Source organism: Cupressus sempervirens, chromosome 1 (genome assembly GCF_028749045.1).
Source record: "Cupressus sempervirens isolate cs-2001-9-10 chromosome 1, ASM2874904v1, whole genome shotgun sequence".
NCBI lineage: Eukaryota > Viridiplantae > Streptophyta > Pinopsida > Cupressales > Cupressaceae > Cupressus > Cupressus sempervirens.
Genome location: NC_143118.1, coordinates 594,405,325 through 594,432,885, shown reverse-complemented (window position 1 = coordinate 594,432,885; position 27,561 = coordinate 594,405,325). Strand labels below are relative to the sequence as shown.

The window sequence follows — 27,561 nt, the reverse complement described above, 5'->3', positions numbered from 1 at the left end:
TGACCAAGGTGTGTGTAGGTGTTGAACTTGGAACTTTGGTGGTAGGCATAGTCCAAGATTGTCCCAACTTGGGGAGATCGTTGGGGCCGTGTTGGGTAAAAACCTAGCCTTGTGACACCAAAAATAAGCTAGTCTGTCAAGTTGGTTAATTTTATGATTTTATGATTCATTTTATTTACTCTATGTAAATGTCTACATATTTTAAATTGAACACATAATCCCCAAGCTCATTTGTATATTGGCACACTACGTATGTGTTAAAACACCGGAATTGAGCATGTATATTTTGTAAAGTTTTTAAATTTTTTTTGGTCATTTAGTTGTAACAAAACCAAATGCTGTTTTCAGGTTATGTTGTGCAAATAAGTAATTTCTATTTGTGGATTTTTTACATTTGCTTATGCAAAGTTTTCCTTAGACTAATTAAGATTGACCCTTAAAACATTTTTAACTTTTCTCCTTTCCTGCAAGATAGCTCCTCGGATAAATTGTGACTATAAATAGACAAAACATTCAATGCTCATTTGTCTTTCTCAATGTTACCATCATTATCTATCATCTCCTCACTGTATCGAACCAAAAGATCAACTTCAGATCTTATAGAGGAAATTAGCAAAACTCCAGCTAGTTGACAAGGGACAAGGTACAAAAGTGCAGGTTGTGCTGCTCCAGAAACTCCATTAGCCACTGCAAAAGAACAAAATGGTAAGAAGTTGAGTGTAATCATCAATCTGAAAAATGAAAAAATGACCTAGCAAGCCATTCAATCAAGTTTTTAACATGAATTTACATTGATAGAAGTGACAGTATTAGAATGTCAATTCACAAGCATGTTTAGTACTGCAAATATGCTTCTTTACCAACTTGATAAACATGATCATTCAATTTAATCGTTTTGATTCAGTCTACTTGTCAATATACCATAAGAATTAAATATACTGGAATCTAATAAAGAAAAAGCCATAGGGCATATCTAGATAATGACCCAGAAAGACAATGAAGCAAAATTTTACCATGGATACACATTGATAATAATTAAAAGAAATTTAGAATGTGAATATACAACGTTTATAGATCAAAATACAATGCAAACATGCTTTCATTCATTTAACTGTTTTGATTTAACCTAATTAGTCAAAATATCAATAGAAAATGGCACTGGGTATTTTGATTATATCTATAGGCTTAATTTAACTCAAAAATTTATTACTTTTTCACTAACATTCTAAAACCATAGATTATTTTAAAATATTTTTTGATCCATTAGACAAGGGTCATTAATTGGAACCATTAAAAAGGGATTTGCACTAAAATACGACTCATTATTTTTCATGAAAACATTTTACGCGAGGTTACATAAGAGTGTCCCCACCAAGCCCTAGGTCACCATCCCATATGGTGTCCTTGGGTCACATAAATAACATTGGACATTTCTTGACCATCCCATAAACCTAAATTTCCTATGGATGCATCTCTAAACTATAACATTAGGAGGTTCTAAAAATCTAGCCATCCTTGACATGGCTGAGGATGTCTGTTACATCCCCTCTTTTTAACTTATTAAAGGTGTTTGGATCGACAAACTCTGGAAACACGTGGAGATGTAAGAAGTTGACCAAAATCTTTTCTCTTAAGAAAGCTTTCATGTTGCATGGAGATGCTCATGTCAGATTTTTTTATGGCAGTCTTGCTTGGCTAGATCACTCTGTTTTGCAAGGACAGCAAGGCATCCTATTTGATCTCCTATTGCAACATTCTTTCAGTTACCTCATTATTTCTGTAAACATTGGACCAATTTTTTTGTTTTTTCTCATTTCATTTCAGAAAATTTAACAGTGCATTTGCTTTCAGATGACTTACATTGACTTACAACTGAAGGATAGCCAATCTTTCATTTGTTCTTTAATTTCATTTTTAAATTGTCTGAGGATGCTATATTGCAGGTTAAAGTTGTTATTTTACGTTTCCACGAACCCTCCAATCCTGATAATGGATCATGGAATATGATTCAAAATGTCGATGTTAAAAAATAATGATACACAATCAATCCCAGAAACATACTTGCATAAAGTTGTCTTCTAAAGCTTTAAACTTAGACTCCAACTCTCATAGATAGAAGAACTGCCATCAACAGTGCATTTGACCAACCTCTTCTCCATAAGCACACTTCTTGGCTTTGGTATGGATTGCATTAGACAAGATGGCAAGTCAACCCTCAAAGCACTCTCTTCCTTGTTATTGTTGCAATACTTGAATCAATGAACATTGAACATTGTGAATCCCAAACTGATACATTATGTGACTGTCCAAATTTGAAATCTTCACATGTTGAGATGTGCAAGACGATAAGACCCAAGTTTAGATGTCTCCCACTTCTTAGCCCACTTAGGCGATTAAAATTCAACACATTCTATCAATTATATTGAACGTGCTATCATTTGTATAAAGACAATAAAAATTAGTGGTTTGTTCATTTTTTGTACAGATTCCACTTGTATTTTTTTTCTGATTTTAATTCAATAAATTTTTGTTAGTTTTCACTAAAATTTTCTTTTTTATTATTTTATTATTTTTAAGTGAGTCACATTGTACAAGGCACAACTTTTATTTTGCTCAATAATGAGCCTAAGCCAAAATTGCCAGTTTCCTATCTTATCAGATAAAGTTGTACATTTTCAAATTTTTATTATTACCTATTTGCTATACTTGCGTAGCTTTAGCAATTTGCTGTTAAGTGATTCTATCCATACCAGTGCTTCCTTCCTGTGTCAGTTTTCCTTCATGACTGTAAAGAATTCCTATTAATCTATCTTTCTTTATCACAAAATCATCCCTGAACAAGTTCACTCGATTATTAGTCATACCATTTTCCTTCATCATTAGATTTTGTCTGGATTAGACTACATTTACACACGTCTTAGAGAGAAAACGTACTCATTAAAGAGACTGCCAAATAACGAATTTTGGTATATTTTGTTAGTCTCTGTGTGAACTAGTACTTTCTTGCACTCTTTGGTTTCCATTAGCTGAAACAGAAGAAATCCTTACATTTTAGATCAGTATTCTCAATTTCTTCTCAGTAAATTCCTAATTTCCAAACCATTGATTAACATTTCAGCTATTTCCAGTTACCTTATGAATAGAGACAGGTTCTGTTCAGAGTCCGCCATTTCAAAGTTTTTAACCCAGGGACCCCTTCAATCTACTTTACAAACCACTTTCAAACATAATCATTACCATAATAATTGAAAAAGGAGGAGGCTATCTTTAACTGTGAAAAAGATACCTGTCTCAACTCTTTATATCACTCACACACAAATTTTGTATCTACTATACAGTTTATTCTTAAGAAACGTTATTTACTGAACATTATTCAACCATGAGACACAATTCATTTTGTGGAAGCAGAAACAAAAAACAGACCATGCTTTTAATATCTGTAAAAACTTCTATATCTTTATCATTTACTAAGAAATCAAAGACTTCTGGATGTTCTTCCACTTTTCAAAAGATTCCAACATTACCCATTAAAAACTTATCCCTAATTCTAAATCATTCCAAAATTATCTTTACTTTCTCTCTGTTTCAAAATGCAGACACATCCAACACGAAAATTCTCCACAATTAAAACCTTGAAACCAAAGGATAAGATCCAACTGATACAAGCTTCATATATTGACATTATCATATAGAGTTCAAAATATACCATCTTTATATGAAGTCTGACATTACCAGGTTACTGTATTTGTTTAAAATTATATATCAAAGCTATATGAGTTTTATAATCACGTAGAACAAAAACAGGGCAAGTAACAAAATTGCTCTATCTCTATTGCCTCTATTCTTTACAAAGACAAGAGTTTTGGACTAATCTATAATACTAAAAACTCACATAACTCCTAAAATATAATCCTAAGTGGATAATATGAGAACTGCTTGTCTTTCTGGTGCATAGTACCTGCATGCTTGCAAGCTGATGGAGAGGAACTGGGTCTGGCATATTCACCGGTGACTAGTGGTGAGAGGCTTGATGCCCTTAATTATTGTCTATCTTCCTCATCGCTTGAGTCAATCCCATCCTCCCTCATGTACTTCTTCAACCGCCCTCCTCCCTCCATCTTCCTAATTCTCAATAAGTTTGAATACAAAATTGAGGTTTTTCATAATGATGATTTTGTAGACTATGCAATACCCCATATCGTCAATCTACAAAATTGTCTTTCTGGTAATCGAAACCACTTTAATGGCAATCACCTTGTAATGTATTGGGAGAGGAATAGTCAATTCCTCATTGATGTTGTCCAAATTTTTCTCAAGTTCTCCCAGAATTTATTTCTTCAAGATTTTTCTATAGACCTTCATTAGCACTTTTGTCTTCCTCTAAATGAAAAGCCGAGGCAACAAAATTTGCAGGTATGTTTGTGTTTACATTATAACTATGATCTATATAAATATAGTGACCCCCTACGATCCTTTGAACAGCTTGGAAATCAAATTATTTGTAAAATACATGTTTTTCCTAAGCCTCTCTTTCGTAATCTCTCAGAGGAAAGCCATTTGCCTATTCTTGGACTTGAGCCCAATAGGGGTCTCCAAGAGCCCAATGCAGATATCTCTAGTGAATCCAGTTCTTTGGAAGTCTCAATGCAGGCAAATTATTTCTCGTTGGGCTCAAGGCTCTATATATCTATCCAAGGTTAAGTGATAATCCACATACTTTTTGTCATGTTCTCCTAGTTCTCTTACTCGCATTACCTTGTCTACCAACTAAGCTTTACTCAGAAATCATTTCCTAACAAATTCGTGATGTACAAGCCACTTAATTGTTTATGCCTACATAAGTGTTCCACTATGTGTTTATTAATTTGTATGTTTTGACATTCTTTAGGTCATGTGCTAATCCTTGTATATATGTTCTCCTCAGCCATGTGTTATGTATCTTAGAATCCTTTATTTCTTAGTAAATTATTGGTCATGCCTACCAAGTGTCTTGAATGCTGACTTGTTTGCCACATCAGTTTGATCGTTACATGGCACTTCCTTATTTGAATTTCGCTTCTTTTCTCTAAAGCATATCATGGACTTTCTCTAATGTCCCCTGTCCAGTTGTCTATGCTTTGGGACCTCAGATATCGATTTTTCCCTAGATCAGGTGGATTCGGAGGCGGATACATTTGGATTTTGGATGTGTCTGGGTTCCTTGTGGATTCTGGCTGGAAGCCAGCCACAAACCTCTAGATGCATTTGGAAGCCAATGTCTGGGTTCCAGCCACATTTGGAGGCCTGTGGCTAGCTTACGGCCAAAATCCATAGGAAATCCGAACACACCCGACGAAATCCATGGGCCCAACACCCGGAAAACTAATAAAAAATGCCCAAACTTAAGTTATTTTTATTTGCATGTACTCTAATGATCTTTGAGCAGTTGGAGATGATAATGAGAATATGGATTTTCTTGTGAATTTTTATGATTCAGACTTTGATGCATATTAGTTGATTGAATCTTCAATCATGAACTAAGTTTTTATTTTGTTGGAATCTTGAACATGACCTATTGGAACTTATTGTCTAAGACTAAACTCTAATGTTGAACAAGCACACATTGATATATCATATGAATTTTGAAATATCTTCAATTTTGATAAAGGGTGAAGTATCATAGTTATACTATCAAATGACTCGTCTTTGTATATTTCTTGCATTTCTTTGCATATATTATATGTATATATACACACACACATGCGCACGCTTCCTCCCACATTTGCATCCAAAAAAATTATTTTCCCCCGCATCCCGGATCCGCTTCCAGAATCTACTCTCGAATCCGCATCCGAATTGGTAACTTAGTTTGGGACTAATTTCTTGTTACTGATTTCATTCAACCTAAATTTTGTTACGACTTTGATCAATGGTGTCCAATATATAGTATAACATAGTTATACTAAGTATCTTGGGAAAGAACGGTATTGTTATGTATATCTTCAATACTAGGTGACAATTTCTTAATCAAGATAGTCAGCACATCAAACAAGGATTATATTTCTAAGTTGGAAGAGTGTTTTAAGTTGAATGATGTAGGTTTGTATGAGTCCAATATTGGCTGCTAATGTCTTTGCTGATATTTTATGAGTACCTAATCTCTTCTTGATATTCTAATATAATATGTTGGTCTGGTGTGAAGTTTAAGTATCACCTCTGGCTACAACTATTGATTACTACCAATGTAGTTTCCCTATGGTTTATTTCCAAATATTATCCACTGATTATTATTCCTAATAGCCAAAGGCCCTCACTAGCAGACCCAAGAAAGATGAAAAAAATATCACTTATCCACCTTTGGGGAAGAATCTCTTTTCTTATATTCAGTTCATTGGAGTATGTCTCAAGAGACATGTGCATGACCTTTCGTAGGATTCCAGTACTAGACCACATCCTTCAGAATTAGTTTCCCTTGGCGAGTTGTCATGATATTGGGGTATGCCCTTACTTGTTGTGTACTGCCATTTTTAATCCTTCTAATCAGAAGTCGATTTTAATTACATCATTATGTGTAACTGTTGCTCCCTTAATTTGTATATGATGTCTTAATTAGTGATGCCTTCTTTGGAAAGTGTTCACTGCTCCCATCAAAGCATGATGGCACTGTTATAAATTTTCTGTATGTATTAATTAAATTGTTGTTACCTTGCTATCATCTGAGTTTATGAGACACCTTGTTTATGATGACTTCTTATACTCCCTATGTTAGACGATATCTGATTTAAATCTACTGATGATACTTATCAATGATATTGTTTGTTGTTTCCATGAAATGGATATATTCTATTCATTGCCACTTAATAAAAATAGACAATTTAATCATTTGTCTTTTGTATCAGTCACCAGTTAAATAATGGTCTTTGAATCGTTTAGACTTCATGGCAACTGATTATTTTAATCACTCCCTATTTGATAATAGTTGATCCATAGTCCATGAAATTAACTTCTCCCATGAATGCTCAAACAATCTCTGATTGACATTAATACATGCCGGAGTTCTATATTTATTGTTTCTATGAAAATATACCGATGGGCTTAATTCATTCAACCTGCCATGACAGAATCTTTGTTGGTAGATATTATTTTATACCGTCTCCACCTACTACATTTACACCTCCAACGACCACACCATTCTTCTAGATTTCTCTCACCAAGCATTGATTATTTATGCAGGTTCACTAGGCAGCAGTGCTCCACATCCAGTGGTACTCAGCTATGGCTCAAGATCCTTGGTCGGCCTGAACTGTACCCTTTGGTTCTGGACTTCTTCCAGCCAAGGAAGGACTTCTGGACCCTCCCTTGTTGTTCTCTTGTTCTCTTTTGCTTTTTCGGTTTGCTCTTTCTTGGTCACCGTTTGGTGTCCTTAGTGTTGATGGTTTCCTAGTTTGTAAGCTTGCAGTCCCTTAGACCCTTTTGTTGGTCTCTTGCTGAACATTAAATAAAATTATTTTATCTTATCTTATCTACATGAATCTAGAAATTTCCTGTGAACTCTATTGAAAGAGGTAGATGTAACCGTTGAAAGGAGTAATGAGAAATCAGTTTGCTTGTGTGTTGTGGCACATTGTTTTCATTCATTCTCTCCTGTTTTATCTCTGTTTTGTGTCTTGCCACTTCAGAGTGGTACCAAAGCGCAGGTGTGAAGGCCATATCAATGAAAATCATAGCTGCTCAAACAGGGCCATGTTTGATCGTTGTTCTGTAAGATCCTGTCACAACCTTGGTTTGTGCATAGCAGTGCTAGAGGGTTTTAGCCAATGAGATTAAGTCATTGGGGATATCATTATCATGGAGACCGGAGTGCAGATTTTAAAAAGATAAATTTTCTGCTGTCATTTTAATAGGAGATTGTTAGCTATTGGTTTTTTGATTGGAAGCTTCTGTTAGAAGGAAGAGTTGCTAACAAAAGTAAAACACAGAGGCAAGGGTTTTAATCTTCATTGACAAAGGAAGGCCAGAATACTGTTGTTTCATTCACATTTCTGTTTGAAGATCACAGTCAAGAGGAAGTTCTACAGGTTATAGTAAGTTAAACTTTATTATTGTAGAAATTGTTTATCTAGACCCATTTGAATTAAGCTCTTTATAGATTTTCCAAACCAGATTTTCCTCTAGAGCTTTATTTTGCCCAAGAGTGTTCCTTAGTCCTAATTTAAAATGTTCCATAACAATCACTCAACAACAGATTATAAAATTCCATACCATTGAAGCTTTTGGTGGGTTTGTTGTGCTGAATATGTTCATTATGTCGTATTCCATTTAAATATTCGTGTTATAGGATCTTGACCCTTTTAATTAGGCTCTTACAGATTTCCCAAACCCATTATGCCCCTACAGCTTAACTTTGCCAAAGAGTGTTCCGTAGTCCTATTCTCTCTTCTTCTAACGACTTACCATAATTTGTCACATGCAATAAGTGCAATTTTCTTTTTCTCTATCATCCCTTGATAGTAAAAATCTCTCTTCATCTTTTCCATTCGGCATTGGCTCTTGCTAGTAATGGGAGACACAAAATTCAGTATATTGGAATGGATGAAATAGTTATTTTTAGCATCATTACTCTTCTTTCGATAGAAAGCCATTTTGTTTTCAAGGATTCCATCTTTTTCCTTAGCTTGTTGTGGATTGCATCCCACAATTTAATATTTTTTGTGCCTTCATCTATTAGGAGTCCTAGATATTGGGAGTTTTCCTTGATTAAATCCCAAAATGTTACATTTTTCAATTTCCTTCTATTGATTTTTATGAATGAAGAAAAGTTATGATGCTTATTGACTCACCATTTGTCTCCTTTTGCATATAGGTTTCAAGCTACGTTCACCCAAGTTTATGGGATGGGGACCATGGGGGATGACAATAGACAACGGGATGGGTTTACAAGATGACAATTTCTTTTCGCAATTCTAGGGATGTGGGCAAGGGGGGACGGCTATATATATATAGGGAAATTTTAAAATATACACTGAAATTTGCAAATATACATGTCATTCATATGAAACTAAGCACAAAGCATATCATTTAAACATTGAACCTTAACATACACCATTTGAATACCACCTAGGAAATAATAACTGATTTAAGTACTCAATTGTCAATATGCATATCAATATGTGAACAAAAATATTTAAAAATAAGTTTAGTAGCGAACAATATCATAAAAATCTGAAAATCGAAATATGCCCAAAGGCTATAGGGATGCCACAAAGTTTCATCATCATGTTCACATTTAACGGAGAAAACAAAATATAGAAAAATGAAGCAGAATGTTTCTCCTATCTTGCCTCTGCCACTATGGCATCAAAATTAGAGTCCTCACTATCATCCTCCACAGCAAGCATAGCCTTATCTAATAGAATCCCAACCAATCTTGGTGTTGTCTCATCCTCATCTATCTAGGCCACATCTGCAGGCTCAACATCCCACCGCAAAGCTAGTGTCTGCCTATACTCTGGAATCTAACAATCTGCAAGTAGAAGAGCATGATGAAATGTCACTAGCTTCTCTGCTCGTTTAGAGGTAAGTTTATTCCTCTTGACAGAGTGGATAAATGAATGTGGACCAATTCCTCTTTGCAACTGTTTTTAACTGAGGTGTGTCTCTCCCATGCTAAGTCCACCATCCAATATGATCTCTTTGTGCAAAAATCACTCTATCCAACCTCGCTTGTGACTTACCTAAGTTTGGGCCACAAAGGTTGGTGAAGTCAAGGAACTGTGCACGAAGAGTAGAGGCCTCTTGAGCTGAATACAACCTATTAATGGCTCTTCTGAAGCCATCCAATACCTCGGGATCATCACATAGGAGGCCCCTTCCACCCAACTTTGCCCACCATTTGGGATTTAGAGAAAACGCTGCCATATCAAGCGGAGTATTCATTATGTTCCACCTCCGTGTTACAATAAGCCTAATATGCTCCTCATAAAACCCCAATGTCGGATCCTTTTTTGCAGCAATTCTATTCATCTTCCCAACATGTTGTCAATAGTCTCATATATCTCTCCCAGACTAGGAACATCGGTATCAACATATCTAATGACATCTACAATGGGTGCTATGACAGAGAAATATATCTACAAGATGCAAACAAAAATTAAATTTTGAATTAGAAATTTAAATTTTGTAAGTTAGTATAAAAATTAGTAAGCAAAAGACTAACATTAAATTTAAAAATCAGCAACTTACCTCATTGTGGACCACTAGCTCTCATCAAGGATCCTTTGCTTTACCGCTTTTCTTTCAGAGGACTTAGAATTGGACCATCATCCCTACACTGGATCCACCACCATCAATTGGAGGGCCTTATACACCTCAACATCCTCTCCATCAAGAGAAAGTATGTGCAATACCTATAGAGACAATATTAAAAAAAAAAAAATAGAACATTAATGATTAAAAACATCACATGTAAGTTTGTAACAATTATAAATAAAAATGAATTTAAATGAATGAATGAATGAAGGATTTTAATGACATCCACGAGACCATCGGTCTAAGGGACCACAATTCAGAAGCATTAATCTTGATTCCTTTCCAAATTCAACCTCCTACTATGAATCTTGACAATCAAACCAGTAGTCTATCGTATCTTATCATCATCGAACAAACTGTGTAAGCTTATGTCATCCCCTAAGATGACCCAGTATTGAGCTCGAATATCCTCATATGCCTTGCACTCAATAAGAAAGTGACATTCTGTCTCAACCACCCCTTTTTCGCAGAATCTGTAGATCCTCTCCTCCCACTCCTCTTTAGGCTTCTCCTATCTACCAAGCTCGCATCTGAGATGATGTGATCCAATCCTCAACTAAGCAATTAACATCCTAGCTTTACTATTAATAGTTGAGCCTAGATATGCTTGATCCCCATGCCCCTTAGAAGGATTGAAAACTTTGATATAATGTGTCTTTTTCCGACCCATGTTAAGAGACCACATGGCAGTTTGAAAGTTTCCCCTGACGAACTTCTTTATTTCCATGTCAGTGATAGGAAACTCTTGCAACTTGATATTCCACATGCTCAACCACTTTATGTTTTGTTTCATCCAAGTCTTCTTCCTACAAGCCAAGTCCTCTTGCATTGCAATTTTGGTCCAATGTTGGCTATCCATGTTGTCAAGTTTCGTTAAATAACTTATTAACCGAGTTATGGCAGCCGCCTCCAATGGATACATACTAGTTTTTGCTAGCAGGATTTCATAAGATACAGATGCCTTGATCTTGATATTAGTAGTGATTAGATGTTTCTGGATCCTCTCTAGTTGCCTCCACCCACGCTTTGTCATGCTGCCCCCCCAAAGCTCACAACCATAAAGAACAACCAGAGTGACCAGCAAACCAAATAGAGTTTTCTTGGTCTTCCAATCCCATAGCTCAGCATTCCTACATCTGTTTTACAACAGATATAGCACTTTCCATCCCCCTGTATCCTTTTAACTCTACAAGTCTCCTAGCTGAGCTTGTGGCTGAAGTCAATCCCTAAATATTTGTATTCTTTCACCTTTTTAATGGGCTGCCTTCAAAAAGAAAATCCAAATGATCATCCTTTCTTTTAAAAAAAAAAAACATGATTTTCTTCTTGGATTTGTTCACTGGCATCCCCACTTCTTGACAAAAGTGCTCTAAAGCAAACTGAAAGTAAACTATAATTAAAATTGACATACCTTGTCTGGGTTAGTTTGAGGAACTCCTTATAGGACCTGAATAGAGCAAGTGAAGCGTGGTGGTTGCATATAAACATTTGCACTTCTTTGGCTTCTACAACTACCTCTTTTACCAATTCAATCTTTGGTATGTCGTTCAATGAATTGTTCAATGCATGAACACAACAAGGGGTCCAAAAGATATGCCTATAAGCACCCTCTATCATCAAACCGGCTCATTTGCACATACGTGCAGAATCTGTGATAACCTATACTACACTAGCTAACAAAACCTCCTCAATGGCATCTCTCAAAATGGTGAACTAGAATGTTGCATCCTTCTTTCCTAAGAAATCTATGGCTTTCAAAAAATAAGAGCCAACAAGAGATGTGACAAGGATATTGATGAGTGGTCAATGTCTAACATCGGTCCACCCATCCATCACAATAGAGTAGCCTGTCCTAACCCAAGTATATTTTATATCCTCAACAAGGGAACACTAGGGTACTCTTCATCTAGGATGGTGTTTTGTAACTTGTGCTCACTAGGCAGTACAAATGAGGGATTTGTATTCCATATATCTTTCACCATTTGTTTACAATAAGTGGAATAGACTGCATGATATGGGATACCATTAGCAAAAAAGAATCTACCAATGGATGCCTCACACTTTTCCTTTGCCTATGCATTAAACAAACTTTCCACCGAGCCCTTCTCACCACTACTCATCTTCCTCTTCCCTCTAGACTCAACAGGGCTGCCACTAGTACAAATGGCAGATGACATATGCCTAGATGATTGTGACTAAATAGATGGTGAAGTCATTGTCAAATTTTGCCCTTCATTTCAGCCTCTAAGTGCAATCTTTGGCATTTAATCTCCATGCATCAGTCAAGTTACGACAAGCTTTGACTCCATGGCATGCAACAGCTAAAAAGTGCGACTTCACCCTTGTAAAGTTGCCTCTAAGATCATCAAGACAAACATGGCAATCCCACACCCTAGTCCCTCTTGCATTATTTTTATCTTTTGGCCTAAGTGTGACAAATTGGAGAAGAGGTTTTTCCCTATTGAAAGGACCCTTTGCAAAAATCCTTCATGATGATGGAAGGGCATTTAAACAAATCAATATTAGGACCAACTCCTTTCCTAGTCCCACTACTAGCAATATCACCACCAAACACATTTACCTCCTCATCACCACTACTACTAGTACTTCCATTGCTGCTCATTGTGCTTGTTTTGACTTTTGAGATTTAAATATGGAATGGAAACATGAGCTGAAACAATGAAAAAAAAAATCAGACTTTTCAAGTTGCAAATATATTTAAAAAATGGAAAATGGAAGCATAAAGAGTTTCATACTCACTTGGTGCACAATAGAGAAAGCTCAAACCCCTGCTCAAGCTCTTGGAAGTAAGAAAATCACCTCTTCTTGCAAAATGAAAACCCAAGCCAGCTGCAATGCACTACAACTTCACAAGCAAAACCAAACAAATGAGAAAACAACAATATTGTGGTCTTTTTTAACCTTTTAGGGCATTTGGAGGGGTGGGGCCCACTTGGGTGACCAAGTTAAAATTATAAAGTTTATGTTTTTTGGTTTTTTTCTTTTTCTTTTTGCTTTCCAAAATCGGGGATTGTCAGTCGTCTCCGATATGATCATGGGACATCAATGTCCCCTTTCTGTACAAAGGATGATTTGCAGTCTCATTTTTTTCTCCTAGACATCCCCAAGTACCAGGGACATCTCCTACTCTTTTTGCCATTCTAGGCACGGTGAGGGGATGTCCCATACCTGCCCCCCATTGATGTCCCAATCTCGAAAACCTTGGCTTTTCGGGTGGGAACGTGTCTCCAGGTTACATAGGTTTCAAGTGTTTTTAAACTATCTTGCTTCCTATTTTCTTCTTGCTCTAGCAAAAACATAACATCTTCAACAAATCATTGATGTGTTATGGCTATGATTTCATTTGTTATCTTAACACCTTTAATTTGGTCGTTATTTTATAGTTTTACTAATTGTTTTACCCACTGCTTTGCCATGATAATCAATAGAAAGGGAGAAATTGAGTTTCCCTGCCTTAGTCCTCTCAAGATGTCAAAGAAACTTTTAGGAGTCGCATTCACCAAAACAAAGAATCTAATGCTAGCTATGCATTCATATATGAAATCAATCCACTAGTTTTAAAGCCTCCATTCACATAAAAATCTCCACTCTACTTCGTCATAAGCTTTTGTAATGTCTAACTTGATTAGCATACTAGGCTCTAAGTGTAATATCCCTAATTTGAAGTGCAATTAAAGTAATTTTTGATTAAAAATTGAAATTTATTTAGCATGACAGATAAAATTAGCAACCAAACATGATTGATAAGAAGCCTACTAGTCAAACTTAATGGTGAGCCACATTGAAGAAAGATGTCAAGGCTTGAAATAACATCACCATAGGGAAATACTACATACATAAAGACTAGTTGTGACTACATTAGGGATACAAATCAGATTGAATTACTCACACCACTCAACAAGAGAACATGTGCAAGGATTAATGAACGACAACCATAATACACACAAACATCTCCTGGATGATGATGTAAATATGCTCAAGGGTAGAATACTAGAAATCACCATATAAAAAAGCTACGTATAGTATGAAGTGCGCGTGGGCAGAAAATGGTTGATACTAAATATTAATTATGTTGATAAATACAAAGGCTACTAAGTGGAGGATACAAATTCTCTATTTACATCGATGTGTCCAACCATGCAATAGAAGAAATCCTGGAAAGTCAAAACATCAATGACAACATTAAAGTAGGCAACAGTTTACACGGGCGTCAAAGCTGGATGAGAATATCTATAATTAACGTCAGCAGAATGAGTGTTATCGATTTTGGTAATTCATAAATATAAGAATGCTATACAAATTAATATTAAACAAATTAAACCCATTATTAGACAAATATATTAGGTGGCACAATAAGCATCAATCAAGTTACTATGACATCCGTTATTAAGTATGAAGTGGTTGATGATAATAAATGTGTTTCGGACATGACTTTCCAATATGTAAAATGACATTTAGACCATTTGGCAAGGCATTTAATAAGAAGTATTGATTTTATATAGCTTATTTCCCTTTGTGGAATCCCCTCAATAATAAGAGCATAGCAAGTTGTAATAGCAACCATTTGGTGCAAGCAATACAATTGCATTTCAGAGATGACATCATTAAAGAACATATATAATTGGATTAATATGAGAGACGGATCCTATAACAAAGGCCATTTCATATGTCAAATCAGAATATTGGAGATGAATGATCTCTACTTGAGATCATTGATTATCTTTTAGATCACAACATTTATCACAAAGCAGATCAGATACAACCATACAAGGTATCGTGCATCATATACATTGTTATATCAAAAACAACCATTGCAATAAAACCACATTCTTAATTGCAGAAGAGCATTTGGAATTTTCAGTCATACATTCTATCCGTAGTAATTGCAATCAGATTTCATTGTCAAAGATTTGTAACTACTACTCATATATACTTGATCATTCATTATCTTTGTATTCATATTTCACAGTTGTTGCATTCATAATTATAGTAATTCATGTATCTGCATCTTCATTGTCTAATTGAAGAAGTTCCACAAATTCACTTAGTGTCCATATAACTAGATAAAAGAACATTACAATTGGTGTTAGAGCTAACAACCCTACTAGATAGTGGGAAACATATTTCAGATTAATAAAAGTAGAACTGACGAGGAATGGGAATAACAAAGAAGGTTGCAAATGGGAGAAAACAAAGGACTTAACAATCTCAAGGATGAATTCATCAAAAGACAGAGAAATTCAAGAAAAAATGATTATCTTTCAGATCACGACATATATCACAAAGCATATCAGCTACAACCATATAGGGTATCGTGCATAATATACTTTGTTATATCAGAAAAAAACCATTGTAATAAAACAACATTGTTGATTGCAGAAGAATATTTGGAATTGCTAGTCATACATTCTATCCATTGTAGTTGTATTCACATTTCATTGTCAAAGCATTTGTGGCTACCACTCATAATTTTGATAGTACATTATCATTGTATTTATATTTCACAATTGTTGCATTCATAATTATAGTCATCCACATAGTTGGCACACTCGCCAATTACTTTGCGAGTAGCAGGTAATCACCAATTTTTCTTGACCGGTGAGTAAATGGTGGAAAAACTCAGCGCCTCCAAAAAACTCGCAAACTAATCACCAAAAAATTGGCGAGTTTTTAAGAAAAACTCGGTTGTGTTAGCAAGAGTGATATAGGCCAGAAAAGTTCATTTTTGCAACACTAGTTTTCTATTATGTGATCAGAGGCTTAAGAAGGGGAGAGAAGAAGGGTTCCAAGGTATTCTTAGGTGATTGCAAGCGATTCAAAGCGGATTTGAGTGGATTTGAAGAGGATTTCAACCGGTTTTAGAAGACAAATCTCTTTCTCAAGTAGGTTTGCATTCTATCATTTTCTTGTTGCTTGTAAATGAATTCAGATCATTTGAAAGGATTTCAATTCTATGTTTGAATCATTGAAAGTCATTCAACTCTATGTTTGACCTTTTTTTTTGAAGGATATGTAAGATTTTTTAAATACAAACCTTAGTTGTTCGTTTAGTTGTTTAGTAACTTTAGTTCATACTCATAGATCTAAGTTCTAAGTTCTAACTTTGTTTATTCATTTTTCTATAAATTTATGTGTAGGGCAGCAACTGAGCATTTAAAAAACATGACAAGTTCACAAGAAGAATGGCCACAAACTCTATGCCCATCTGGATATATAGGCACTCGGCCTAAAAATGTAAGAGATTAGGCATGACGATATGCCTATGAAGCTCCAAATGATGTTGGGAAGGTTATATGCATTCCATGTGAAAAACTTATTTTTGGAAGCCTAAACCACTTCAAATACCACGTTGCAGGCATAAAGAAACATGATTCAAATCTTTGTCTCAAGATAACTAAAGAAGAAAAAAGATTCATCAATGCCCTACTTGTAGCTGTTGAAGAGAAAAAATTGAATAGGGAGAGGGCAAAATTAGCTATGAGGGCAGCCATAGCTGAATCTCAAGGAGCTCCTTTTGATATGGAAGAAGAAGAAGCACTTGAGAACATATCGGAATCTCTTCGTGGCCCACGAATCCACAAAGAAAGTGTCTCTTTTGCTGGTTCCACTTCTACATTTCCTAGTTTTTCATCACCATTTGCATCAAGGATAGGGAGTTATTTTGTGTCTAGGAACACAGCTGGATCACAACTATCATTAGAGGGCACTAGATGGAACAAGGAGGTGCATGAGAAAACTGATATTGCAGCTGCTGATTTTTGGTTTTTCAACAATCTCTCAATGTATGTGGCTGATAGTCCCTACTGGTTGAATTTGGTGAAAGTAATTTCAATATCGGACAAAGTGTACAAGCTGCCTTCTCGCAAGGATTTGAGTGGAAGGTTAGTATTTTACTATTTAGTAATTGTAAATAATTGTGATTCACTTCAATTCATTGTTATATTTTAAATCTTAACTATTATTTTCTATTTTTACTAACACTTTATTACACCTAAATTTTGTAGGTTGCTTGACAATGCAGTTGATAGAGAAAGAGTATTAATAGAAGACCAAAAGAAAGAGTGGAAGAAATATGGCTGCACCATTTTATCTGATGAGTGGACAAATGGAAGAAGTAGAACCATTATTAATTTCTTGGTTGCTTACAAAGATGATGTGGTATTTTGGAAATCTGATGATGCCTCCAACAAAGTGAAAAATGCACACACATTGGCTTTAATGTTGGACAATGTTGTCATGGAGGTGGGAGTAGAGAATGTGGTGCAATGTAATGTCCCCTTTTTTGGGACATTAGAAACTTTAAAGACATATTCATATAATCTTAAAATTGACTATGAGAGAATGAAGTAAACTTATAGAAGGTGAACTTAATTTTATAAAATGGGCTAAAGGTGACAAGGAGGGATAAGACGAAAGGATAGGAAGGTAGTCGAAGAGTCACAGCTTTGAGGATTAAAAGGGAGAGACTCATTCATTTGGATTATACTTGGTTTATGATTCAGATTTCGATTTCTCTCTTGTGAGAGTTATTCAAAAAGTTTCAGCTTTCATCCATCGAGAGGATGAAAACCCTCGTGCCGAGAGACAATGGACGCGAACCCATTTCAGTGGAGACATCGCATCAGGTGTCTCGCATGTGCTTATAGGTTCTTTTCTTAGTATTCCAATTTGACTATAAATCTGTGTTTAAGATTGGATCTTGAATGCTGGTTATTGTATTGCTGATGCATAATGCAATAGCATATTTCAAGGGATTTTATGAGAATCTATGGTTTTATATCATTGGTTTATAATGCAACTTCATATGTTTATGTTTTAAATATTATTTTGAGGAAAATATTGGGTCAATGTCGATTTGGGATATTTCAGTGGTATCAGAGCAGTGTGTCCTACTAGCCTGTGAAACATATTTTCAGGGAAGTTTAATGAGAGCGCAAAACCTGCCATCCTGTTGGGTTTGTTTTGCATTTGTGAATAAATCAGAAATCGCATAGTATCCAGGAGTATATTATTGTTGTTATTGCAGGGTGTTTATATTAAATTTATCAGTTCCTTCAGGTGGAAGCTTTAGGATTATAAGCCTATCATGAGTGAGAAGTATTATTGCGAGAATAATGTTAAACATTGAGGGACTGGGAAAGTATTGGAGACCAAAGCTATTCATGTGTAGAGGACTTTTGGAAATAGAAGTTGTAGGAGTTGGGACATAAATTTATTCAGTTTCTAACTTTTGAAACAGTTCTCCATAGTTGCAAAATACCGTTGAGGTAATTATGAATAGATCTAAGCAAATATATTAGAGGAGGAATAATGTTGGAAGTCAAGAAAATAAACCCGTAAACCGTTATAGGCTTCTATGAGTGATGTTGTGAATAAATCAAGGAAACATTAAAGTGGAAGGGTCATATACTCGTACTTGGACGAAAAACATGTATTATTTACAAATTAATTATGTGCGAATGATGTGAAAATAAATAATAATATCATTAGTTACGCACCCATCCTTTTAATAATAAGGTTTGATGACTCACTTATATTCATTCATCAAACCATTCTAAAGTTGTTTGAATTCAATGATGCGGTTAGTTTGGAAATCATAAAGTTTCTGACTCAATATGGTAAAATGCAACGTTTCTATTGGTCTGTGGCAAACCAAGTGTTTATAATATTTCATGGGCTATGAATGTTGGACACCAAACTCAATTCTGAGGAAACCAGACCGACTTTTCTTTCCTTGGCTCTCAGGATGGCCCCGAATATCCCCATTTAGGCTTCAATGCATTCTCTTTTGGAGTAATAACAACAAATATTTTTTTTACATTTGGGTTCAATAAATATTAATGGACAATCCTAATGTTTCTCATCTAATATCTTTGGGAGAACAATAAGTTTGGGGAGTTAAGATACGTTCACACATTGGTAGAATTAGAATAACTGGGAACTCACGAGCTTAGAAAATTTATAATTGGGACGTTAGAAACTTTAAAGACATATCCATATAATCTTAAAATTGACTATGAGAGCATGAATTAAAATTATAAAAGGTCCAGTTAATTTTATAAAATAGGATAAAGGGATAAGGAGGGATAAGAAAAAAGGACAGGAAAGTAGTCAAAGAGTCACAACTTTGAGGATTAAAAGGGAGAGACTCGTTCATTCAGATTATTCTTGGCTTATGATTCAAATTTCAATTTCTCTCTTGTGAGAGTTATTTAGAAAGCTTCAACTTTCATCCACCGGGAGGATGAAAACCCTCATGCCAGGAGATAGTGGACGCAAACCCATTATTCATGGGAACGTCACACCAGGTGTCTCGCATGTGCTTACAAATTATTTTCTTAGTATTCCAATTTGACTGTAAATCAGTGTTTAAGATTGGATCTTTAATGTTGGTTATTGTATTACTGATGTATAATTCAATAGCATATTTCAAGGGATTTTATGAGAATCTATCATTTTATATCATTGGTTTATAATGCAACTTCATATGTTTATGTTTTAAATATTATTATGAGGAAAATATTGGGTCAATATTGATTTGAGATATTTCATGCAAATCATCACAGATAATGCAGCAACAGGTAAATTAAATTTTTTACGTTCAGTATGAATCATGAATGTAATGCTATGGTATTATTCAGTTTAGATTTGATGTAAATATGGAAAGTTTGCAACTAATTATTGAATTTTTACTAATCTTTTAGGTAGAATCCTCCAAGAGAGCATCCCGCACTTTTTTGGGCACCTTGTGCAACACATGTCCTTGATCTTCTTTTGGAAGACATGGGAAAACTTGATTGGGTGAATCTAGTTGTGGAAAATGCTAGGCGAGTCACCAAATATATCTATAATCACCCATGGATTCTCATTTTGATGAGAAAGACCACTAAAGGCAAAGATTTGGTGAGGGCCGCTATGACAAGGTTTGCAATGGTGTTCTTGATGTTGCAAAGTATCTCAACCACATATTGGCTCTGAAACAAATGTTTGTGCGCTGACTGGGTTGCTTCACCTTACTCAGAAGCCCAAAGGAGACGCTGTGGCACAGATAGTCTTTGATAATATTTTTTTTGCGAAGGCTAAGGAGATTGTGGAGGTAACTTCAAGAATCAAAACATTATTTTTCTAGCTGATTCAAGTTTAATTATTAATTTGTAACTTACTATGTTATTAACTAATTTGTATTTTTCAAATTTCAAATGTAGATGTGTATGCCCCTAGTTAGAGTCTTGCGCATATGTGATGAGAAACAATCCCCAATGGGAGGTCTTTATGAGGTCATGGATAAGGCCAAAGAGGCTGTTAGAAATTACTATCATGCAAATAGAATCAAATTTGACCCCATTTGGGAAATAGATGATAGGAGGTGGAACAATATGCTCCACCAACCCATTTATGCAGCATGCTACTTCCTCAACCCCAAATTCAAGTACTATGATTGTCCTTGAGATTTTACTAAGACTTCATTTTACTTTGCTTTTAAAGGTTTTGTAGTAAGACTTGATACCATTTTCTATTTTTTTTAGGGCTGATGATTCCTACTCAAATCCTAACAGAAAGGTCATGGAAGGTCTCTCTAAATGCATTGAGAGAATGATATCCAGTGAAGTGGAGAGAGACCTTGTTGTGACCGAACAACAAGTCTATGTGGAATCAAGGGGTGATTTGTTCTCTTTTATGCTAGCAAAGAGAGAAAGAGCTACTCAAGCACCAGGTAAAGCATCAAACTTCAAAACTTTTGCAAATTGATAAGTTGTGTTTTCTACTTATCTTTTTTCATTGCTTTATAACTTTTTATATTTTGTTTTGTAGATGGTTGGTGGGCAAGTTGGGGTGGCAATACCCCCAATTTAAAGAATTTTTCTCTCAAAGTCCTATGTTAACCTTGTAGTGCATCCCATTGTGAGCACAACTGGAGCTTATTTGAGTCCATCCACACAAAGAAGAGAAACAAAATGACTCAAAGACGGCTTAATGACCTTGTTTATGTGCACTGTAATCTTAAGTTGCGCACAAAAAGGGTACAGAGTTCAGCAATACCTGGTCCACTTGATTTGGAAGAGATAGATCCTTATTTTGATCGGATGGCATAGGAGCCAAGTCCATTGTTTTCAGCGGATGAGATCACTGATTTGGAGTGGCAAGCCATGGAGGGAGGTGTTGGAATAGATTTTAATTTCACAATGGATGACATTGAGGGCAAGGACGATGATGATTCAAGCTCAAAGGAGGCATTGCTAGTGAAAAATATAGGAGGAGATACATCCTCTTCCAGGACGCCGAGCCAGTTAGTAGGGATGTCGAGTGAGGAGGCACAACCACAAACTTCATAGTCATGCAACTCATGCCAATCCCAATGTAGGGCACTTCTTTGAGGACTAAACCCCCTCGCTTTCCTACTGGTATAGATGGAGAGAGGAAGATGTGATTGTATTGATGTATATAGTATTTACTTCTAGTTTGACAGATTGAAACTATTTACTATTTTGCTTCCCGCCATTAGCATTCTGCATAAGAATGCGATTTTGTACCCACCGTGCATTTATTTATATCTAAACTCTACTTGTTTCTTTTGTATTCTCTTTAATTAACTTATTAGATACATCTTCTCATTAAATTTTGAAAAAATAAATGTATTTTTAATTAAATTTCAGCGGTTTTTTTAGATTCTCGAGTTTTTTTTAAAAGGCCGATTTTTTCCCAATTAAACCTTTGGGAGGCTTGGTGAGTTGTTGCCGAGTCCGAGTTTTCCAACTGTGGTCATCCATATATCTACATTTTCATTGTCTAATTGAAGAAGTTCTACAAAGTCACTTATTGTCCATATAACTAGAAAAAATGGACATTACAATTGGTATTAGAGCTAATGAACCTGCTAGCTAGTGGAAAACATATTTCGGATTAATAAACATGGAAATAATGGGGGAATGCAAATAACAAAGAAGGCTGAAAATGGGAGAAAATAAAGGACTTAACAATCACTGGGATGAATTCACCAAAAGACGGAGAGATTCAAGAAAAATTAGCTAAGTTAGGGATTACTAACCAATATTTACCATATAAAACAGGAGGAAAAAAGAAGAATGATGAATGTTTGAGGCATCATATCCTCAAATATAGACCAATGCTTCTTACTATTCTTCCAAAGAAAAAACGGAAAGAAAATACTTAAGCCAATTTACAAGATCAGCCCACCTAAGAAGCGAAGTAGTCATCACTTAGACTTGAAAAGTGAAAATGGATGTCATAAGTACTCCAAGGAACATGAGACAAGTACCTACAATACACAATTGCACCACAGGCCTCTCTCATCCATGCAACACTGAAAGGAGAAAGTAGAATTGAAAAATGAAGGATAACAATAATCATCAAACACCATTGGTGAAGGACAAAAAGAAGAGGTTGTTGACTTGTCATGGATCTCAAATAGATCAAGTACATGGATTCACAAGGATGACCTCACATCCCCACAAGGATCATGCACATGAAATGACAACATAGAGATTAAACCTTAGGACCATGTTGTCCTCAAGATGTCAAAATTGAGGCAACCCTATGCAATTATCTCATGAATTCGTAGGTATATCCTCTTTGTTTAACGTATTAGTAAAGTGTCATTAAGAAAATTTGCTATCCCTGAATTATACTTTATGTGACTTTATTTGTGTGTCTCATTTGAAGGTTTCCATCAATTTTAATCCCTAAAAGTTTGTGAGGAAGAATTTTTCTTCTCTGACCATAGATGCTTATTTTTGGTAAAATTTCTCATCTTTTGAGTGTTTTTCTTCTTGTTGTAAATAGTTTTCAGTCTCATTTTTGTGTTACGATGATAGCCCTTGCAATTCTGCTTATTTCATGCTAACTTAAGCCTCAAAAAGAGTTGCCTAGCTCAATTTATGAAGAAAAAGGTCGGGTTTTTCAGGGCGACAACACATCATGATTAAAAAACCTCCAAAACTGGGCTTTTTACTGGCAATTGCACGAAACAAAATTATATTTAATATATAAAATGGATTTTGACATCCATTTTTAAAATTTTAGCTCATTTTGAGTTTGATTTGACTATGGTTTTTAATGTTTTATAAAAATTCCCCTTTTTAGGTCTATTTTCATGTTACTTTATTGAAAATTATAGTTTTTTACTAAATTTAATTACACGAGACATTTAAAATGCATAAAGGTTGGGTTTTTATCACTCAAAGCATATATCAACATGCAAAACACCTATTAAACCCCCACTTCCAATAAATATATTTAAAAAATGCATACAAGTGGATATTTTAAAGGCAATAACATGTTATTTTATCACTTAAGTGCTTATAAGTTAGGAATTTTAACCCAAAAACACATATTATTGCACTTTTAAAGATTATTAATGTGTTTATTGACTTGAGTTAGTGTAAAAATGCATATAGGTAGAGAATTTGAACCAAAAAGCACATACATTATCAAAAGCATCTATTATTCCTCCCCAAAAACATGTCATTACTTCTTATACAAGAGGTTTTTGATTTGTTAATGCACACGGTGGACTTTTTGGACTCCAAAACACTTGCTTTTCACCCCAAAAGCATGGCATTACTTATATTTGCTGGTAAATACTAGTGTAACACTAGTACTAGGGTACGTTGGGATGGGTTTCCAAGATGGGGGACAAAGGGCTTCAATTTTGGGATGACACCAAGGGGCGTATACTCTACATGTAGAACTTAATATGCTAGTAACGATATGATGTTTCAATATGACATTCCAAATTCAAATACTTTACCAAAATCACATCATTAACCAGAAACATGGAACATTTAACATAGTAACATAATACATACCCAATAGTAACATTTTAAAATAGAAAGTCAAGTACCTATCCTAACTCCGACGTGGTTGTAGAATGACAATGGTGAGGGTACTCGGGTACTCCAAGTACCTAGTGTGGATTCATCTCGGGGATGGGTACTTCAAGGTTTTGGGGGGGGGGGAGTCCTTGTGTTCCATCGGTAAATACACAAAAATGGTGACTTTTAAGTCAAAAGCACATGCTTTTGCAATTGAAAAGCACATCATTACTTTTAACATGTATTTTAAACCAGAAAACATATGGGTGGTGATTTTGGACCCGAAAGCACATGTTTTCACCTCTAAAAAGTGTCATTGGTCATTTTATAACCAAAATGCATAAGTTGTGGCAATTTTGCCTTGAAAAGTGCATGCTTCTCATTCCTCAAAGTACATATTTACCCATTTTTGATGGGTGATGATTTTTGGTTTGAAAGAACATGTTTAAGTTATATACCCAAAAATTCGATAAACAACAACAAAGAAGTGAATAACCAAGACACAAAACTCAATACATTTATCCTGAGAAAGCCCTCCAACTAGAGGGAAAAACCCAGGCACACCAGCAAAATATATATTTTATTGATAGAGAAAAAGTTCCAAGTACAAGGCTTTCACTTAATTAAATTACAATATACCAAGCAATCACATAAATAGATTGCATAAGACCCTTCATCTTTCACATGAATGTCTCGTTGAGTCCCAAAAATAAGACTCATCTTCCACATGAATGTCTCCGACTCCCAAAAAATAAAACACTTCATATTTCCACATATTTAGCACTTCAATGCCTCTTCGCATGATGTATGACACGTCTTTTTGCATAATATTAGCATAATTATAATCACAAATATCCCTTTCAGCTGAAGATGATCATAACGGTCATAACAAACATATAAAATCAGAGATAGATCTCTATTGCAGCTACAAACTTCAACAGTTTATGGCATCAAAAAGTGTCTTTACTTCTTTTTACAAGACTTTATGTTTTTCCAAACTTGGATGGTGATTTTTATCCCAAAAACACATGTTTATGACTTGTGAAAATCCACCATTTTGGGCTTGTTCACGGAAAACGGGATTTGAAGCATTGAATCACTCATAACTTGGGCAGTACTTGGTAAATTTTGAAGATCTTTAGGTCATTTTTGCATGAAATCAGCCAAGGATCATTCCTAACTATTCAAAAGTGGAGAGAATAGAGGTCTTTTCTCATTTAGAAAACCATCTAGGGCATGTTTTTGCCTAAAAATTCCTTAGGTTTTAGTATTTCTCTTCATCAAATCGTCAACTATTTGGCTCAAGGTAGGTTCTAAGGCATTTCCTATCATTCTTAGCTTGAATACAACTCTTAAGTTACATTTTATGCTTTGGACGTCATTTTCAATATTCTTTCCATATTGCACATTGCTTGGTCAAAACAATTGCTAAAATGGTGTAATTTTAGTCTCTAACTTCTTACACTTGGCAAGCAATGAATTTTGACTCAAATTTGGCAAAGATTGAGTAAAGATTTGAAGTCTATTTAACTCTCCATCTTGCAATCATTCTAAATCCAAGTAATCTCTTTGGATTCATTTTCACATTTTTACAATAGGTTAAAAGACTTCTTCCTTTGCTTCCTGACGAAAAAGGTATGATTCATTGTCAATTTCATAGGGTTTTTTTGTATATATTTGTTCTCTTGTTTATGAAATTCTTCTCATTTCAGTTTTCAAATTCTCATGTTGTATATGATGTTTTCCTTCTATTTTTCACCTCAATTCTCTAAGTTGCATGAGCAAGCACTTCATCTTTCTTGTACATGTAGTCGGGATTAAAAAACCCGTTCTTGAAAAACATCCTTATGAACTGAGCTCATTTACCACATGTTTTTGCTTCCAAAATTCCACTTTCATGCTTGCGTACACTCCATTCACATTTTAAGTATAGTTACCACATGACTTCAAAACTCATGATGGTGGTTGCTTACATGTGCTTGTACGTTTACTGTTAAAGTTTTAGTCAATTGGGATGTCTTTATCATATATATGTATAATTATATATGTGATAAATTACTATAATAATAATATATATAACTATGGTTATATTTATATAATAATAATATTATAAATATATTATAATATTAATTATAAAATTAACAAATAGACATGTCCCTTAAAGGGACATGTCTTTTCATGGCTTGATGCTTATTAATATGAGGAGAGATGCCTTTGGAATTCGGATACCAAAACAATGGCAGTGCTTAGTACATTTGTAGCAATCCTCAAAAAATCTAACATGGTATTAAAGCCAAGTATGGGAGGAGGATATCAATGAACAATCAGAGACAATAAAAGAAATAAGTCAGAGTCAGCCATTGGCATCAATTAACAGAAGAAACAATTTATAAATTGCATGGAGGAATGGAGAGATATATTAAAATTGAGATATGTGGCTCATACCACAAATGTCTTGTTCATATATTACAATGTTTCTCAACTGGTTCATATCTTGTAATGTTAGCAATCATTAAATCTTGTGAGGTTCCAAGCCATTTTTTATTAGGTGTGTTGAAATCCCTTCCAACATAAATCTATTTCATAGGCGCATTCTAAGATTGTTGAATTTCAAGGAATACACCAGGGATTTTGTCAAACATCTCATGTTCATAACCCACTATTTGAGATGACAGACAAATCAAGATGCAATGAATTTGCACCACCTTCATGTGCATGGGAAACTACACCAAACCTTGTGTAAAATGATATTCATGCTCTTTGTTTTTCGTTCAACTCAAGGCATGCCTTTGGAAATTACCTTACCAAAATTGTACTTTTACCATGATTTAAGAGGTATCAAAGCCTTATCTTTTGGCTTGTGTGACCCCCTACAGGCCATGGTGGCTTCCAACAATGTCGAGGGCTATTATTTAGACATCAGAGGCCATGGGTATGGAGAGACTGTGATGACCCTAACTGTAATAATTATTTACTAATTAAATGATTAATAAACGAGAAATATATTGATTTTAAGATAAATAAAAATTTCAAATAAATAAAACATCAATTATCAATATTCTATTAAATAATTAAATAAAACAAATATTAAATATAATTGTACTTCAAAGCATTTTCCTAAAGGCACTAATAAACATAAACTTACTAATATTAGTAACTACCTTATCTCCTAAGGGAATCAGACAATGCATTGGAAAATAAACAAATTAAACAAATAAGAACTAACGGGTTCACATACAAATGTTGGATGGCCTACCATAGGTAAAAGGCGTGGCCTATGAATTATGAAGGGTAGAAATATAACCTCACATGAGCATTAAACACATGATAGGAAAAACAAGATAAAATAGAGAGAATAATATTATTATGAAATACCCACTCCAAGCATAATCTATTGTGGCAGTCAATTAATACTAAGTGG

The 27,561-nt window shown here is 34.9% G+C and overlaps 1 protein-coding gene across 1 annotated transcript in view; it reads right to left on the bottom strand.

Annotated features, from left to right (window-relative positions):
• Positions 1-255: 255 nt before the first annotated feature.
• Positions 256-27,561, bottom strand: part of LOC149578825 (uncharacterized) — a 196,151-nt gene continuing 168,845 nt past the window's right edge. Inside the window, exon 9 of the mRNA XM_089831921.1 lies at positions 256-687. Coding sequence (XP_089688047.1) covers positions 521-687 — 167 coding nt within the window. The 3' untranslated portion in view covers positions 256-520. The remainder of the gene's footprint in view (positions 688-27,561) is intronic.